The 20,044-nt window shown below is 37.7% G+C and overlaps 1 protein-coding gene across 10 annotated transcripts in view; it reads left to right on the forward strand.

Annotated features, from left to right (window-relative positions):
- Nucleotides 1–20,044, forward strand: part of LOC124717235 (YLP motif-containing protein 1) — a 404,334-nt gene that overhangs the window by 225,983 nt on the left and 158,307 nt on the right. For all 10 annotated transcript variants that reach the window (XR_007005724.1, XR_007005722.1, XR_007005723.1 and 7 more), the window contains exon 17: nucleotides 17,319–17,595. Coding sequence is in view for 5 of the 10 variants with exons in the window: in XM_047244037.1 (XP_047099993.1) it covers nucleotides 17,319–17,595 (277 nt within the window). In the remaining 5 variants the exon portion in view is untranslated. The remainder of the gene's footprint in view (nucleotides 1–17,318; nucleotides 17,596–20,044) is intronic.

A 20,044-nucleotide genomic window follows, 5' to 3' on the forward strand; every position in this document is an offset into this window, starting at 1 on the left:
CTGTGACACATCTATGGACTCAAATGGAATACTGATTTTTTATGTACATGGACACTCCCCCACTCTGCAAAGAAGTCCTTTAGAAACAGCCAGCTAATCTGTATCCCGGTAAAGGAAGCCTCTGAATTGTCAAATTATTTAAGTGGTGCTCTGTTATACCAATAATGTCAGAGTCAACATCTTTAAGCAGTTCACTAACTTTATCTTTAATACCTCTTATATAGGTCGACAGACACACAAACAACCACAAACATACACACAAAATTCAAGCTTTCGCAACAAACTGTTGCCTCATCAGGAAAGAGGGAAGGAGAGGGAAAGACGAAAGGAAGTGGGTTTTAAGGGAGAGGGTAAGGAGTCATTCCAATTCCGGGAGCGGAAAGACTTACCTTAGGGGGAAAAAAGGACGGGTATACACTCGCACACACACACATATCCATCCACACATATACAGACACAAGCAGACATATTTGGTCTTTAAATATGTCTGCTTGTGTCTGTATATGTGTGGATGGATATGTGTGTGTGTGCGAGTGTATACCCGTCCTTTTTTCCCCCTAAGGTAAGTCTTTCCGCTCCCGGGATTGGAATGACTCCTTACCCTCTCCCTTAAAACCCACTTCCTTTCGTCTTTCCCTCTCCTTCCCTCTTTCCTGATGAGGCAACAGTTTGTTGCAAAAGCTTGAATTTTGTGTGTATGTTTGTGGTTGTTTGTGTGTCTGTCGACCTGCCAGCACTTTCATTTGGTAAGTCACATCATCTTTGTTTTTAGATATATATTTCCTACGTGGAATGTTTCCCTCTATTATAACCATACCTCTTATATATTTTGATGAAATATGCTAATTCCTTCTCTATTTGGATATACCTGACCACCTCTGAAGATTATTCCTTTGTTAGCGGGACTTCCTTTAAGCAGGTATACTTATCAGCTGACTTCAGCCTACAAAAGGTGCAGCTCTAACACCAACTATTACAGAATTTTTTCCATGAGTGATCCCCCACCATCCACTACACTGTCATCTATATGCTTTTCCACCCTCCCCTTCTTATACCTATTGAGGTGCAGCCCATGCCTAGTGAAATCTGATCTAGTGATACTCATCTGGCACCACTGCAATGTGAGCCATGCCCTCTGCCATCAGTGCCTTCTCCAGCCCTACATTAATATGCCTAACAACATCAGCATTAAGATGAGGCCGATCATCATACTGAAACAGTTGCATGAGGTGCACAATAGTGCCACCAGTTTGAGTAGCTATTCTTACCATGTCACCTACTTAACATTACCTATACCTATCAAGACTATTCCTTGCTCTTCCCACCATCACTATGTGATCCACTTTCATAAAATTTCTACATAACTCCCCTATGCTGTCAAGTCACCTGAGCCAACCCTGCATTAGGCTTCACAGTGCTGGTGATATGGTACTCACTCCCCAACACTTCCTACAACTGCTGGCCCAAACCTCTACTGTGCGAACTTCTTCTTTGTGTTAGAATTTTCAACTGACTTAGGATTCTGAACTGCTGAGGACTGCTGCATGTTTCCTACACCTGCATCTACAAGAGGCTCCTCTCCTCTCAGCTGACGGTTGGTCTAATCTATTGCACATTCACAAAGTACAACTGTCTGAATATCTCCTCCTCCAGGTTGCCTGCTTACCAACTGCCAGTTCCCATTCCCCACCACCCTTAACCCTCCTCAAACTATCTAGTTTCTCCTTTGCATCTTGTATCTGCACCCGTAGGGCACAGACCTTACGCTCCTGCTCCACTATCAACTTATTTCTAGTACAGATTCTGCATTGCCAGGAGAGGATCTCGCTAGAATGTCCACTGGCTTCCCCACTGCATCCCCCCCCCCCCCCCAAATGAAAATACTTAGAACAAATCCCACACCATCACCCACTGACAAACCTATGACAAAGCCCACACTTCTCACTCATGGTAAAATTTTAACAGTTACTGAAAAAGCTAAACGTGTATGTTACCTAAGTTCATATAGCGGAGATGCTGAGTCGCGATAGCCACAACAAAAATATCCTGGATTTTCCATTGTTTGATTTTTACCTAAGTTCAATTACAAGAGTACATCTATTTAAAGAACTAACAATAGTGGTCTCTAAATTCTCTCTCTACTAAGAAAGCAACAACTTTCATTACTACTACTACTACTACTACTACTACTACTAAACCACAACTAATACCAATACCACCAAAACTTCATGCAATTTCTTAGCTAAAACCAAAAATTCGAGCGGCCATTGGAACACTTAACGAAATTAAAACAGTGAATGAAAATTTTACTGAAATATTGCACTAGATCTTCTCAAGGACTATGTGAGGATACTCTGTGCTCCAGATCCACCAAATTTGTTTATTCGCACAACCATTAAGCTGGAAGTGTGCCTCATCACTAAAGATTATTTTCTTATGAAAATCGCTATCGAATTCTTGTTTTGTGAATACCCAGTCGTCAAATGTTCGACGCTTCAAGTGATCCATTGACTTCAGCTCTTATGTTAGTTGGATTGTAAAAGGATGCAAATGCAGGTCATTTGTTAAAATTCAGTGCAAACTGCTTCTTGGAATGGCTAATTGTTGAGGACAGTGGCAAATCAACTCATTGGACTCGTAGCGACATTCTCACTGACGAGAGCAACATTCCCTACCAATTGAAAAGAACGAGGATGTCCAGGTGGATCGGACATTAACTGTCGATCCTGTATCTTCCAATTTGCTTACATATCACTGCAGTGTTGACACGCTGAGCACATTTCACGTACCAAAAATTGCACTAAGTCTTCAAACAGTCGATGCGTAGCATTCACCATACATGAAATGCAGTATCAAAATCTGGATGTGTTTGAGCCATCATGTATCACTCCATTTTAGCTGATAATAATATGCACAAATGCCAATTGAGAATGACAATCAGTAATGGCAGTATCAGCAGATGACAGTCGCTTAAATTGCAGGTCTGGCAGCATAACAAACTGAAGATGTGGTCAATTTAAAAATTGTGTTCTTTATGGGACATCCTTTAGCTGAAAAAGTGATAACAGAAGACTGGCAAAAGCAGTGGATCATGTTAAAAGAGTGGTACAGGAAGCATGGAATAATTGTGTGTTACAACAGTGCTTCGAAGACTTGATAATATCTGTCACTGCAAGCAGCAACATTGATAATTCCACTGAATTAAGTGATGACTTCCTGTTGCCTGACTAGAATGTAGTTTGTAGTGTACTTTAACGAACGTCTTACTTCCATTAAATCATGTGTTTGTGACACTACTACGATCAGTTTCTCTTTCCTGTTCAGAAACTAAGGAATACTGTTAAGCCTCCTCCCATCTTCTCCTTATGGAAAGCTGGACAGCATTTGAAATAAATGTTGTTTTTTTGTAGATGCCAAGACATTATTTCATGTGTATAATACTTTGCGAGGTATACAGTGATAGAAAGAAACTCTTCCTGACACAAAAATGTCTCCTATTTCAATAACAAACATAACACTGGCCCTAATTAAAATTAAGAAAGGATTTCTGAGGTGTTTTGAGAGACCACCGGGAGCAATAATATTCAGAACTTTTACATTACTTTTGTAGGAGACAGAGACTTTAAACTTCATACTTTTTGCACATTACATACTGATACAGTTGCAAAAAAAAAAAAAAAAAAAATGCAAATTTCAGAAGCCTACATATTGTAAACGCAGTGCGGTACTGAAATTTTAAATGATTTGTTGCTGAGCGGTGTATTTTGGTAGTCAATGGAAAAAAAGTGTTGCTGTGAAAGCAGTAGTTCTTGAGATATGATGTGATCAGTTTGAAGCTGTCTGTGAATGAGAAAATTCAATCTGTTTAAAAAAAATTATGTAACTGTTCCTCTAACTAATATTAAGAACAGGTTTTTGACATGCTGAGAGAAATTATAGAGATCTACATCACATGTGCATTTGGGATTTTTGTGAAAGATAGAGGCTTTAAATCAATTTTCGATCATTGCGGGGAGCAGTGCGCTGTGGCAGCTGCTTGCAGACTGTAGCTGATGCGACAGTGCTGCAACTTTGGAGCTTAAACATCAAGTGACAACTAGTTTAAATCATAGTATATGAACAGTCTGCTCAAACCTGCACTGCTGTGTGCTTTTCAACACTGTTCTGCACCATGCATTTCTTGCGCAATGCGTCCGGTGTGGACACAGCTCTATATAAGTATTTTTCTTTTTTTACTTTTTAAAATTTTATTATTTTTGTAATTTACTTATTTACATACTTCATCTGACAACCTGCATGAGATTTGCGAGCCTCATTGTGGCCACCCCTGTGATAGTCTATTGTTTCTGAAACTTCACAACTGCTAGTGGACTAGGGTCTCATGTGGGCTGTAACAGAACATTATATACAGAATTGTTTCGTCCAGTTTCTGTACAAGTGGTGTACATGTTTGAAATGATTAAGAACAATTGTAATAAACATACAATATTATGAGAAGGAAAGGAGTTGCTCACCATATAGCAGAGATGCTGAGTTGCAGATAGGCACCACACACACACACACACACACACACACACACACAAACACAACTCGCACACATGACTGCAGTCTCAGGCAACTGGTTCCAGAAAGAAACTAAGAATTCTGAGAGACCCTTGGAAGTGGGGGTGGGGGTGGCGGGTGTGAAACAGTTCGTGGACGAATGAGATTCTGCTTGTGAAACAGTCTGTTCTGGGGTTGCATAAGAATAAATGAAGAACTGTATTGAATTGTTGTAATGCTTGTTGTTCCATCGAGGCTATGTTTTGTGTGCTCGCAGACTTTGAGATTCTTTATTATTGCCTGTGGGTTTTCAGTCTCCAAGTGTGTTTCCCATTGCGCAGTTGTGAGTGCGTTGCAGTGTAACATGTACCAGAGAATTTATCATGTAGCTGTGAATTTGTGTTTCCCACAAAAGCAAAGTCAGCTTTTTTAATATAAATACATAGCCCTATTTGAATGTACATGTTTTCCCACATCTTGTCTAAAACAGAACTGAATATTTAAGCCTCAGTTCTTTTTTACTAATCTCAGAATTTTTATTTTGAACCATGATGTTTCGTTCCTGTCAGTCTATTGACATCACATTCCAGTGACATCAGTTCAAAGTGCATACCTGTCAAGATTTCTTACACCACACTGTATCACATCATGGCACAGAATAATGTCTGTTGATGATGCTAACAATGGGATGTCTATTTAAAAATTAACTGTGTTCACTGTCTTACAAAATACTACTATTGAACAACATTACTTGAACAACCACAAAATCATCAGTTATGTATATATATTGTTTTCAACCCGAGCTGACCTTGGAATAAACTCTAATAAGTGACATGACATCTTAAAAATGTTTGCGACGATGAGAACGAGGAAAGTAATATGTAGGGAAATTTGGAATTTCAATGTGGCAAAATCTGGAAATATCAGGGAAATCTTTTAATGGAATCAAGAAAAAATAGTTATTTTCTATGCAGCCAATGAAGGAAAGGAAAGGTTTAATGAGCTAGTTTGATTTATTGTAAGAGACTGCAAATCAGCTAAAAGACTCTGGTGCACCTGCCTAAAAATGAGCAGGTATAGAATCATTGACATGTAATACAGCAGAAGCTACTGGACACAGAACTAGCTAGGAGGTAGTGACAAAAATAGGCAGTAGCTACTAAATATTGTACTAACCTGGATGGTGGTGGTGCTAAAGAAATACATAGTCTGTAAATTCATTTTAAGGAAAACCTTACTAAATAAATACAACAGATTAAAATATTTTCGTATGTCTGAAGGTCCTGTACCATTGTGAAAAGTAAACACAAATTTTGAATATTCCGTCCCATTGGATAATCTTATATTTCAAGTCCCCAAAGTATCATGACAGATAACCAACTTTGTGGTGGGGCAGGGTTAATATACAAATCCTTAAAAGAGCAGATAAAAAACATGTAAATGTGCAAAGATATTATTCATTAAATAAAGCCTGTGAGCTTTAGAATATCTTTGATTGATTTACCTCATTTCCAATGTATTTTGTAATTGTTATTTCCTCACCTTCTTTTGTAAGTAATTTCTGATAAAATTAATTTTCTTGTGTATGTAAACAAACTAAGAATTGAGGAGCATTTTTTTTTCAAAAAGTTGATAAATGCGCAGTTTTTCAAAATTCAGACTTTTGTAGTTATAAGTAAAGCTTGTTGCCATGTGTGACCTATTGAAACAATATTTGTTGTTCTTACAGGATAAACTACAAGTTTTTGCAAAACTCTATATTTGCTCTCAGCCAGTTAAAGCAGAAATTGATAAACACAAACTTTTTTTGTGTGTAAAGCAGAATAACAGTGTAGGACATTAGTAACAATGTGGGATGTGATTGTCAATGATAATGGGGGAGAATTTTAGAGAGAGAGATAATATAAACTGTAGGCAAAGACTTGCTGCCAGAACTAACAATAGAAATAAATAAAAAATGGAAAATCCAGGATGGAATGTAACAATATTATGAAAAGGATAGTTGCTACTCACCATATAGTGGAGATGCTGAGTTGCAGATAAGCACTACAAAAAGATTGTCAGGAAACAAGCTTTTGGCCAAGAAGGCCTTTGTCAGAGGTAGAATATGAGTGTGTGTGAGTTGCGTTTGCATGAGTGAGTATATGTATATATGTTATATCTCTGACGAAGGCCTTGTTGTCCGAAAGCTCATTCTCTGACAGTCTTTTTGTTGTGTCTATCTGCAACTCAGCATGTCTGCTATATGGTGGATAGCAACTTATCTTTTTCACATATTGTTGCTATAGAAATAAATTAGGGATTTACACAAAGACAGTTTGCCTGAGCTCGAGCCAGCTTTGTCAGAGACAAGTTTGCACTTAAAGAGTAGGCTGTTAAACTATAAAATGGAGGGTAACACAAGTGATTCAGAAAATGGTACACGTGTAACTGATTGCTCAAGTGGTTGAAAGTCCAGGTCGAGATGAAAGCATCCAAGAAGTCCATAAAGAACAATAAAATGCCAGCTATTGCCTGTTCACTTACCAGTGAACCCAAAATTCTTACGGCAGCGGAGGGGGGGGGGGGGGGTTAAGGAATGCAGAGCAGCTGATCTCGCTTTTGATGATATCACAATGTTCATCATCGTGTGAATAGCTTAAACAAAATGGACCAGGACAAATTATTATTATAATACATGGTAATCACATCACCAAAATGCAGGACCATCAAGGATGGAGCAAAAGAGGAGAATACTGTTTCAAAGAAGTACAGCATAAGGAATAAAGATGCCCAGACAGTACTTGTGTATGTCGCATTATTTTAAGCAACATCAGGGATGTCCAAAGAGAGCCACTCAAATTTGGTCAATCAGTTTCATGTAATGGAGAAGTTATTGACTGAAAATGGATGGGGAGAGCGCAGCACTACTAAGAACAAGGAAGTTGCACAAGCTATGAAGAAAGGTATCAAAACATACAGGTGTAGAGAGAGCCACTATTCAAGGACAAATTCTGAAAGAGAATGTTTACTATCTGAGCTGAATACAGTCAATATATGGAAACATTTCTGTAAAAAAGGGGAATTGTTAGACCTTCCTGCTTCCTTCTTATTTAAGTACAAACATTTTTTCAATAGTTGCTTTAAACCTTTAACTGCCTTTTTTTTATTTCCTGAGAAATTCTGTTTATTTGTGTAAGAGATTTGAATCTGACATACCACTTTTATGTACAGAATTTGTTTTTCAAAAGTGTAGCAGTTTTTTTCAGAAAGCCCCAAATGGGGATCGTGGCATATGTCATGAAATAAAAGGAATAATGGAAACAAATTTTATTTGTGTAATATTTTACAGTTCTGTTTATTTTTAATTATTCAGACATAAATTACATTACATTTCATGTTCCAGACATTCCACATGTAAGCCTACATTACATGTTCTTCATTGTTTTCGTATGTTCCTCTTGCATATCAGACATTTTCTTTGTTTTCCTTCGCAGGTTCTTTCTAGATTATGTCCCAATGGATTTTTTCTCACTGTTTTTGGAACACATTTCTGGGTCTTTTTCTGCAGTGATGGTCTACCAAGACTTTTAGGATTATAAATAGTATGTGTTTGTAGGCAGCCTCTAGTTATTTGCCTCCTGAACTCTAAAACGGGTGTATTGCTGTTAGCATGACAATTTAATACATAAGCATTCCCTATATCTTTTTTTCTCCAATCTGGACCATCTACTTACATTCTTCTCTGGATATATACCTTGATGGTTTGACAAGACTCATACACGTTTATTATTTTTCCATGCAGCACAGGATATTTTGTTTTTGACATCAAATCTGTAATCCATAGCTCCATGAGGTTCCTCTCTGAATTCATTATCTGACTTGAGAGGGCATTTATTTATCCGGTTTGATCGAACTGTTCCTGTTGCCGCTACATTTCATCTGTTAAGGTTTTCATTAGATCAAATCCAGTGAAAAAATTATCAAAACAGAAAATGTGTTTAGAGGGATTGTTCACCACAGATATTTTGCTCATTTTAACTGATGCACCTAGACCTTGCACCTCATTGACATCATTCCTTTTCCCATTGTACAATTCTGTATGAAAGCAGTATCCTGTTTCTGCGCAGCACATAGTCCACTGTTTGAACTCAAAACGTATGGGTTTACCCCGAATAAATTGTTTTACATGTTTTGAAAAAACACCATATAGCTACGATTCATTTTCTCAATGAAGGGCATATCTTGAAATCTGTGGTTGCCAAATTATCATCTGCCATTTAAGAATCGTCGTTGAAGTGTAAATTTTTCTTTATTTCTAAATACCTGTTTCTGGAGAAACATTTTCTGACACTTCTAATGTCGAAGTCTTCATCTTCGCACCAATACATTTGCTCCTGAGGCAAAGAATGGTAACCTGTAAGGCATAAAAAGTCTACAAATTTTCGAAGACACTGCCAAAAATGTAAACCCATGCCTGTTAATTCTGTGCAATGTATCTGACACTTTCTTTGACAGTGAAATTCGTGATATCCTGGTCAAATAGCATTTTGAAAACTTCAATCGCTGATTTTACTTTGAGACAAGTTACTTGTTCCATAGCTCTGTTTATATCGTCATTATGCCCAAATGTCTTTTCATAATCAGGCTCAACTTTTTGCCAATCGGAAACTATTTTAACCATTTTCAAGTCACACTTCTTTGACTGTTTGGGCCATGAAGTATTTTTTTTTCTTTTTTTTTTGCCAGAAGTGCTGTGTCGGTATTGGCAACTGCAATTGCACTTGAATGAACTTCCAGAGTGTCTTCCAAAATGCCGTCATTGAATTCTTCAGCATTGGAAACGCGATCCACATTATCAGGGGGGAAGTTCTACAATATGTATCACACCATCATCATTATCTTTGGTGAGAAAGATAGGATCATATATCATATCTTCTACTTCAGTTAGTATGAGGAACTTTCTGGTTCCCATATTTAAAAAAAAACATAATAAGACATACAATGATCACCATTGTATGAAAGTACTTCGTATCAGCCACGATCCCCAAATGAGTATCCTTTTAAAGCATGTAAACAATATTTACTAATAATAAATGAACAAAGAAACATTTGTGAGCTACTGTAAGCTACAAATTTACTATATTATCGCATTATTTGACGGAATAATAAAGGTAATGCAAAAATAACACAATTGAAAATCTATGATGTTCATATTACAAGACTTACCATCCAATTTACGGTTTAATCAACTCCACACAAGAAACCAAATGCAATATTTTGATTCTGCTCTGTCACTCACGTCAGTTAGACTGTTGCCAATGTTATAAGCTATTCAGCATTAAAACAAAGACACTGCTGCCAACTGATGGGGCAAAAACTATCCGGTCCCCAAATGGGGATCGTTGCAGTTAATGTGTTAATTTGTCATTTAAAACTCCCCATACAGATACAATGCTCAACATACAAGAGTGGTCTACTGAAATTAAAAAAGAAGAAGAGCTGGAGAAGAAGAATCAAATAATAGCAAACCACGAGTTACACATACTTTGTACAAAGAAGTTCTATGCAATAATGAAGGAGAAAAATCCAAATGTGGTTAACATGTTTCAATATGCAACAGAACCAGCTAGTACCTAAAGTCTCTGTAGGTGAAGTATTCTATTCAAAACAGGATTGGCTGTACAACTTGTGCATCATGGTTCATTCCCAAGCACAGACAAAGAAAAAGATTGCTTTTTATACTTGACTTGAAGCAGGAGAACTGAAAGGATGCAGTGACATACCTCTGCTGGATTGGATTTTTTCGGAACCTTGGGTGCCCCAGCCAGAAAATGGTCCAAATGAAATTCATATATTTTCTATCTCCTGTACCAATCAAAATAAAAATACAGTAATGGTGTGCACAGTAATGGCCTTCATGAATGAGAGCAGAAAATTCAATAAGCTAACACTATATTCCCTTATTCGTGGCCACAACTATATGCCTCCTCATAATGTGTTTGTAGAGTGGAAAAAGACTACTCAAAAAAAAAAAGGAAGATATTCTTTCACCAACTAAATACTGTACTTTCACCAACTGAATACTGTAAAGAGCTGGAACAATATGGCATAATCAAGGACTAAATAAAGATTGGTAATCAAAGGCTCTGAAGACCAGTACACTAAAAGCCCTACAATCTAAGATATCTTTCAAAATAAATGCATAGTGAGTGATGGTTTTTAAAGTCGAAGAAGAAGACACTGTTGTCACTATCAGACACTGATATGGAAGTCCTGTAAAGACTGAGATACAGAAATCCAGAAGTTGCTGCCAGGTAGTGAGGAAAGTAACCATCTTAGAAAAGAACAATATGGTCAGTAATGAAAAGAAGAAGGATGTCTTAAAACTTATGCGACATTTTAATGTACCAGAAGAAGCAGAAGAGTTTTATAAGGACATTGTTGAAAGTGATCAATAGATTTCCAGTTTAGTATGTTTGTTGCCAGTATTTTACATTGTATTTCTATAATGTTTGTTACTATTTTGCGCTTCTACTTATCAAATATTTATGAAGAAGTATGATACTAATACACTGAAATGCCAAAGAAACTGGTATAGTCATGCATATTCAAATACAGAGACATGTAAACTAGCAGAATACGGCACTGCGGTCGGCAACGCCTATATAAGACAGGAAGTGTCTGTCACAGTTCTTAGATTGGTTGCTGCTGCTACAATGGCAGGTTAGCAAGATTTAAGTGAGTTTGAACACGGTGTTGTAGTCGGTGCACTAGCGATGGGACACAGCACCCCTGAGGTAGCGATGAAGTGGGGATTTTGCCGTACGACCATTTCACGAGTGTACCATGAATATCAGGAATCCGGTAAAACATCAAATCTCCGACATCGCTGTGGCTGGAAAAAGGTGCTGGAAGAATGGGACCGACGACGACTGAAGAGAATTGTTCAGCATGACAGAAGTGCAACCCTTTTGTAAATTGCTGCAGACCTCAGTGCTGGGCCAGCAACAAGTGTCAGTGTGCGAACCATTCGACGAAACATCATGGATATCGGCTTTTGGAGCTGAAGGCCCACTCATGTATCCTTGATGACTGCATGACACAAAGCTTTATGCCTCACCTGGGCATGTCAACACTGACATTGGACTGCTTATGACTGGAAACATGTTGCCTGGTCAGAGGAGTCTCATTTCAAATTGTATTGAGCAAATGGACGTGTACGGGTATGGAGACAAGCTCATGAATCCATGGACCCTGCATGTCAGCAGGAGACTGTTCAAGCGGCTGCAGGCTCTGTAATGGTGAGGGGTGTGTGCAGTTGGAGTGATATAGGGTCCCTGAGACATCTGGATACTACTGTTACAGGTGATATGTACGTAAACACATTATTTTTATCAGTAGGACCTGTATATAACTAAATTTGACTACCGTATTTACTCAAATCTAAGCCGCACTTTTTCTCCGGTTTTTGTAATCCAAAAAACCGCCTGCGACTTAGAATCGAGTGCAAAGTAAGCGGAAGTTCTGAAAAATGTTGGTAGGTGCCACTACTACTAACTTCTGCCGTCAAATATATGTAGCACTGCACAGGCATGCTTTGCAGGCACAAAGATAAAAACCTCTGTGTCAAAAAAAAGGTGGAAGACGAGCTTTTTTCTCCGGCCTGAGTTTCGACCACTGCATTTTCATACATTATCCAACGAAGTAAATACAAATTCCGTATTGTTCATCTTCGAATGTAGCAGCATTTCAAAGTACTACGAAAATACGACTGGCAAGACTGTTTGGCATGTTTGTCAATATGGCCAACTTACGTTCTGAATTTTTTCCTACCTGTGACAAGAGAGGGTTGCTAATAGGAACTTTTATGAATTGTGAATCACATGCAGTATTCTCGTCACCATAAGAATAATACGAATATAAACATTTTGCCTTGAATTATTTCGTATTTGCTGCTATCTCATTTAAATCCTGTCTGCCTAATAAACTACGAAACTAGAGTGAGACAACAGCAAACGCGGAAGAATATACATATCATGTCATGTTTATATTAGTATTATTCTTATGCCTAATAGTGATACAATCAGAAATGAAGCACGGCAATTGACTAGATTTTTAAATCTAAGATGACTCTAATTTCTGTGCACAATGTAATGTACTAAAGAGGCGTCTGCAAAGATTTTCAAACGGAGAAAAATTTTCGCTACACTCTCATTCAGAACATCTTCTATCATACGCAGTCTATTATTTGGTTCTTGTTGATCGTTATCAAAGAAAGCAGCAGTGTAAGTAACAACATATAGCAGTCTCTTTCCATTGTTTCGCTAATGAGACAATACCTCTCTCTTTTTTTTCTTTTTTTTTTTTAGCGGCGGTAGTGCGCACAAATGCTAGCCATGCCGCGAACGGCGACAGGTCGTAAACACTCATTATCAGAATGCGACAAACAACGCATGACACAGTACAATAATGCATTTTCAGCTTAGAGTGATGTAAACACCTATAACAAAGAGAACGGCACTTATCAGATCAAAGAAAAATAAGCAATCAATTCAAACCAGACGAAGCATGTAAAAAAGGAAGGGTACCCATATAAATACGGACGGAGCGCCAGACGTATGGCAATGGCTACCTGGTAAAGCTTAACTGCTAAGCTTATGACTCGAACCAAACTACTGTAGCTGTATCATCATTCGTTGGACCTAAATTGTGTCTCATATTACAATGAACCAACTTTGTTGATTTGGAGGTGTGGCCTAAAACTTTTCTCTCCCCTTGAATTTCGAGTCTCAAATTTCAGGTGCAGTGTGGCAGTTTTCTCAAAGAGTGGTGCGTAAATTGAGGAGATTAATTGTATTTATGTATTAGCATTAAAATATTGGAACTGTAAAAAATAAAAAATCTTGTACAAACTCATATAGAATATAAGGAATTTTGTACAAACTCATATAGAAAATAAGGAATTTTGTACGAACTCATAGAATGAGTCCTTCATTGTGCAACAAAGTATATCAGTTATGAAAGCAATACTGACAGATTTCAGCTTTGCATCTCATTTTACATGCTCAAGCTCTCAACTGGTAGAAAGAAGGAGGTGTGGGGTTTACTTAGCACAAATGTAAGGAATGCCTTTCTCTGTGTTACCAAGGGAAACATGCATGAACAAAGTCACAGTTTAATATTAGTTTAATTAAACAGTATCAAAAAAGCCATTCTCAATGCACTATCATTTTTGGTCAATGCGTGTAATGCCTGTTGGTCAGGCTTTGTCCACAGTTCATTGAATAAGATATTCAGTTACATGCATTGACCAAAAATGATAGTGCATTGACAATTGCTAGTTTCTAGCTGAAATCTGTTATTTACAAGTCAAAATAACAGTCGTTGCGTGCAACAGCCTCTGAATGGAGGGCATCCTAATGAGTATCAAAAAACTTACATTACGTAAGCTAACCCACTGTTTAATTTATGTGAGCTAAATCACTGTTCAATAAAACAATAATGAAATAAACTTTCAATATATAATTCTGTTGCACACAAGTGTTACCCTATAGTAATGACCAACTTGAAGCATTAAACAGTGCAGTTGCATTAGATCCCTACGTCACTTATGTGATCACTAATTATCTCATAGATAATAGCCACATCGTCAGGTTGTGCTGCTAGCTCAGAATTTGAGTCAATTTCTTTCATGGATTGTAAGTTTTTTCTCACTTTGCTTGTTGTTTGTTCTATATTATTGCTGCTCACCTGGGTATATGACAACACACATTATCATTGTGTTACCTGAAGCAGTTATGAAGGAATAGGTATGTGCTTGCAATTGTAAAACAACAATGGAATGGTAGAAGATAATGTTTTGTGATTGACACAATTCATGCACAGTTGCGCCTGGCCGTGGATTACTGTATTGCAGAATTTATTTTTGAAGAATAAAATAATAAATTGGAAGAAAATCTGTAGGACCATTATCCTCTGTGTAACTGATTGGTAATTGTAAGGAAAACAGTCTACAAAATGAAATTTTAAGTGAAGATGGAAATTATTTCTGCTTAATATGGACTAGCAGAGGCATTGTAAGATGCCTACTCTGTTATTCATATCTCTCACAGTCAAGCTCCTCTCTAAAACGAGCTGTGTTGATAGAAGCATGGCGATTGGACCAATGTTTATGCTGCACAGCTTAGAGCGGGCATCTTACTCTCAATGTGCCTCCAGTAAATGCTCTATCAAAATGACCACATTTACGATTAAAAACATAAATCCTTCTCTAGTTGTAATAGATATGAAAATGCTTTGAAAGGAGACACTGACTTCATAGAACTGAAAGGTTTATTGTCCCTAGTACAAGGCATGGTACACACTCCTGATGTTTCTATGCACATGTACTGACATTCACTTTCATTTCAGCTTGTTGTTACTTTTCTGGGATAACCATTACTTGTACTGATCTTTGCTAACGATTCACTCCTAATATTGATGAGTCATCAACTCCATCCAAGAACACTGCAACATTTAACAGAATTATTGAACTTTTCGCGGCATGCGGTCATGTAGCATCCAATCACATCTGACATCCACCCACGACTCCCTTCACTACTTGCCTTCTGCACCACCTGTAATGGCTGGCACCAGAGCTTCTCAATCACTGCGGGTTCCCTTGGCAGCAGTACTGCTGTGCTAGGCAACTATGTCTAAGGTATAGATATCAATACTCCAGGAGTAACTTCTGTATTTACTCAATTATGACATGAGGTTTTCCTAAAATTGTCATTCCAAAAATACAGAGTTGTCTTATATTCTCAGATTAAGCTATAGTTAACATTTTTACATTGTTTGAGAAAGCATATAGGGGTAGTCTTAAATTTACAGATGGAGCTTTGACTGTTGAGATCACATGCAGATTTATTTTGAAGAATTTGATAGGGCATGACTGGGAAATCAGTACTTGCATACGAACAGGCCAAGATTTCCCAATATGCTGAAGCACTCCATACGTTTATCAATATTGCTCGAACAATCAAATGGCATTTAACTCTGGTACGCTCATGCAAAGAATACATGATGAACTATGAACTATCCTCTATCTACAATTTTTTGAAACACAGGAGAAAATAGCACTAAATTCTATCATCTTACAAACTCTTATCATGTTTGAACAGGTTTGCATTAAAATTTCTCATATGTACATGGATACTGTGTAGAAATATTAATGCTGCTTTTTAAATAAAGGCAACATCTGAAAACAAAAATGTTGTCCTTCATATAACATTACTTATTCTGAACCCAGATAGTATTTTACTTGATTATGAGAGACTGTAATGATTTACTAAAGGGGGCTGCAAATGAGAAATTTTGTTGCTGTTCACATATCAGAGTAGCAGCTAAAAACATTACAAGATTTCAATCAACTTTAGAAAATGATGGTGATATTCAGATAATACAGGAAGGAAAATTAATTCAGAATGAAATGTCTAACAAAAGAAATACATCATATTAAACTGGCTGTAATTGTTATTGTGAGAATAAATTACAACACAAGACCCGTTGTGAAGACGGTAGCAATAGACATCAATAGATCGCAGAATGAGCAAAACTTCAAGAATTTTTTAAATTGTGATTATGGTCTTTGATTTACGTATTAGTAGCTGTTGTTACATATAACTTGCACCCTACAAGTCCACGTTTCACAGTTGCTGGAGAACAACAGTACCGAAGTTTTTGAGTGGAAACAGTGATATGAGCTTGGCTGATAACTTGAGTGCGGGGAGGGGAGTAGTGAGTGGGCAGCAAATTACATCATGTTGCCAACCATGTAAATCCATAAGTAGTACTTCGGCTTTTTAGGAAGATCTGCTGTGTTTAAACTGCAGTCTACCTGAATCCATTTGTAATCAGAATTGAATGGACTTTAAAATTGGACAAATACTCAACATTAGTACTCATTTCCGCAGGAGTCAGTGAAAGACTGGAGAGACTTGTTTTGTGCTGCAGTGTTGTCGACACTCACTGTGGTGTATGACAGGAACAAAAGATGTCAGCTGCTGGTTCTATGCAGCCGATCAGAGAATGGCAAGCAGACGATGCATTTGGATCAAGAGGCATTGTAACATTAACCACATCTTCAGAAATGGCAACATATTTGGAAAAAACAGCCGAATATTTGTGACAACAGAGATATAAATATTAGGATAATGATTAAAAATAGTGATACCACAGATGACAGAGTCAGTAAGCAGAAAATGTAGATAAGAAACGGTCCGCAAATTAATGTATACCATTTCTTTTCGTTTGTGTTACTTATCCTTGTGTAAACAAAATATAGGCATTGAATCAGCGGCACAAATTTAGAATAAGTATAATGTTAACTATTTAGGAAGATGGTTTATGTCAATAAAACAGTTTGTAGTTTTGATCAGTCAAAATATGTCAAAAATAATTTTTTTCAAAAAGTGTCTTGGGAAGAAGGGGGGAGAGGGGGGGCGTTGTCTTATAATCAGGGTTGTCTTATACTCAGGTAAATATGGCATATCCATAACCTTACAGTGTAATTATAAAGAGTTTGCAGCAGGAGCTTCTCAAATGGGATACAAGAGAATAACATGGCAGAGGAAATGAAGCTAACCTCTAACTAAATACAAAGGTCATGTTGGACTCATGATGTAGTGCGAGGGAAGGGGTTGTCACCAGAGGAGAGAAGTCAAAAGGAAAACTGGAAGTATCAGTTTTACCTTACAAAACTTGTCAGCATATTTGGATATTGGAGCTATGATGTGTGTTTCTACTGCTTACAGCCAGGCCCAGAATGCCCTTGCAGATGCGGCGCCCCCTCCTCCACCGCCCCCTCCCATCAGCAATAACTCAGCAATTGGCGACGGCATCCCAGCCACTATGGATGGACCCCCGCCGCCTCCCTCACTTGCTCCTTCGACTCAGGAACCAGTCGTACGTTCTGTCATGGTGGAAGACTTGCTGCAGAGTCCTGGGAGACTGCAACGCCCCACGAGGATCGTCGTCATACTTCGAGGTCCTCCCGGGTCTGGGAAGACATTTGTCGCAAAACTCATCAAGGTAGTTAGTGTGTGTGTGTGTGTGTGTGTGTGTGTGTGTGTGTGTGTGTGTCTGCCGTGCAAATTGAATGTCTAGTGTAGTATTGATTGTGGAGTATTATAAACATCGATACAAAATAATTCTGTAATTGCTGTTCTGCTACTAGTATTGATGAGCTGTTTCTCTGCTATAAGTCATTTTTATTTGTAGGATTTTCTTTTTCTTCTCCGAGGAGGGGGGATGTTAATTTTGTTTCAGACTTTCACATTATTTGGATCTGCTCTGGTCGGAACACTGTCATTAATTTTGAGTGTAATTGGAGACTGCCACCAAAGCGTAAAAATGAAAAAACCTGATTTTCGTAAAACGATCACATTTGACTAAAAAGGAGATTCTGATAGATTCAGCAATGGCATAAGAAATATGATGTGGAGTCTTAAGTGTTTGCATTCAGATGTCACTTCTTTAGGGTACAGATTTCCAGATGGAGACCAGGAAGTTTATGTTTGCCTGTATATATTGACAAGTCCAACGCAGGGTTGCCTTTGAGTTTTGACAAACACCCAATACATGGTGCTGTTGAGATGTGACATTACTATTGTTTTAAAATCTCTCATTTGTTGCTGTAAAACGTTGGCAGCTGAGAATATATCCCACCGGTTTCTTTACAGTGAGAAATAACAGGAAGTGTGTTGTGACGAAATTGAAACTGCACACAAGGGTTTGTGTCGGACAGCTTTTTACCATTTTTGTGGCTGCTTAACTCGACTAAATTGCCATGTTTCACTTTGTTCAAGCTCCCACAATTGATCATCTTGGTGGGAGAATGTATGCAGTTGATTTGCAGAATTTTATCAGGGTAATGCTGCCATTTGCAATGAATTCAACCAAGATTGGCAGTCACTCCAAAATCGCCAATGCTGTGTGTGAGATAGTCAGAGACGATCAGCACATCACTGGTTGTGAAATAGAGGCTTCCTATGAATATGGAAGACTATTGTACATATGGTTTTGCACAATCGTTTAGCAGTGGGAAGTATTTGTTCCAAATTGAATTCCGTACAGTTAGATTGAAATCAGAAACAGACACTTTGTTGGTTTTTATAGGAATAAGTGCAAAAAGTTTAACTGAGAGGCTGTGAAATCCATGCAGATCATCATAATGAGAGACAAATATTGGATGTATTCATACAGGTCAGAAACTGAACATTAGTCAACTGTTTTGGATGTTCTGAGCTTAACCGAAAGCAACAGAATTAGTTCTTTTGTGAAGAACTTTGAAGAAGATGAGTGCTTGTTTCTTTTCACATCAAACAATTGATTATTTGGCAGAGAAAAATGTCGAATTAATGTTCTATTGCCAATAATTCACCTCGCTTAATGCCTAGTAACTTCTTTTTGTTCCCTCACATCCAACATACAATGTGTGGGTAACGATTTTTATCATCTCTAGATGGAGTCAAATTGAACAAAACCATGTTTCTGAGGTATTGACATCAAAGTGGGAAAAATGTTTTGAGAATTAATTCAAACACACGCGCAAGTGTGTAAATTTTAGAGGCAAATATTTTGAAAAACAGTGCATGATTTATACAAAAAAGTTTATCTTTCATTGTTTATGTGAGGATATAAAGAACAGTCCTTATACATATTTCATTCATATTTATCATTTAAGCACACAAAGGAGAGGAGATACAGAAATCACTGTTATGGTATCATATACTTAATCTTCTGCTTAAAGTGTCTTTCAGCATTAAGTTCTGGTACAGCAGCAATGCATTACTAATGATATCAGTTGTGAATGTTGATAGATCTAGCAAATGCTGCACGCAACACTGAGATTGATGCTAGAGAAACAACTAGGGATCACCCTTCAGCAGCTTTTAGTTTCAATAGAATCTTGTGTTTAGTTCACTTTTTTTAATAGGGTCGGGTGGGGTAATTGTGCACTTACGAGGTGGGTAAGCTTGGTACAGTTACATTATGTATTAACAGAATACCTGTAAAATCTAATCGCTATACATTGTGGCCTGTTTAAATAAAAAAATGTGGCAGATAAAGAAAAATGCTGGGTTAACAAACAAGAATGTGTGTAGACCACAATGAAAGATTACATATATTCTGGGTTTCCAAATAAGAGAGAGGGTTCCAGCATACACACACACACACACACACACACACACACACACACACACACATCCTGTTATTCGTGCAATTATTTATGTGATCTGTAGTTGTGGTCTGTAGTTGTGGACATTTGGTGTGCGTCCCTGAGGATGTGTGTGCACAGTTTTTATTCTAATCAAGAGTTGCCACTGTAGCTGTTTTCCTTTCTGTTGCTCAGTTTACAATACAATGGAGAGATAGGGAAGGGACTCACGAACAGATACTAAAGCCTGTAGCATCATTCTATTTGTGTGGGATGTGTAGTGTTTGTTGATGAAAGTCATAACCAGAGAGGCACCTGCAT

The sequence above is a fragment of the Schistocerca piceifrons genome, chromosome 9 (assembly GCF_021461385.2).
Source record: "Schistocerca piceifrons isolate TAMUIC-IGC-003096 chromosome 9, iqSchPice1.1, whole genome shotgun sequence".
In the NCBI taxonomy this organism is placed as follows: domain Eukaryota; kingdom Metazoa; phylum Arthropoda; class Insecta; order Orthoptera; family Acrididae; genus Schistocerca; species Schistocerca piceifrons.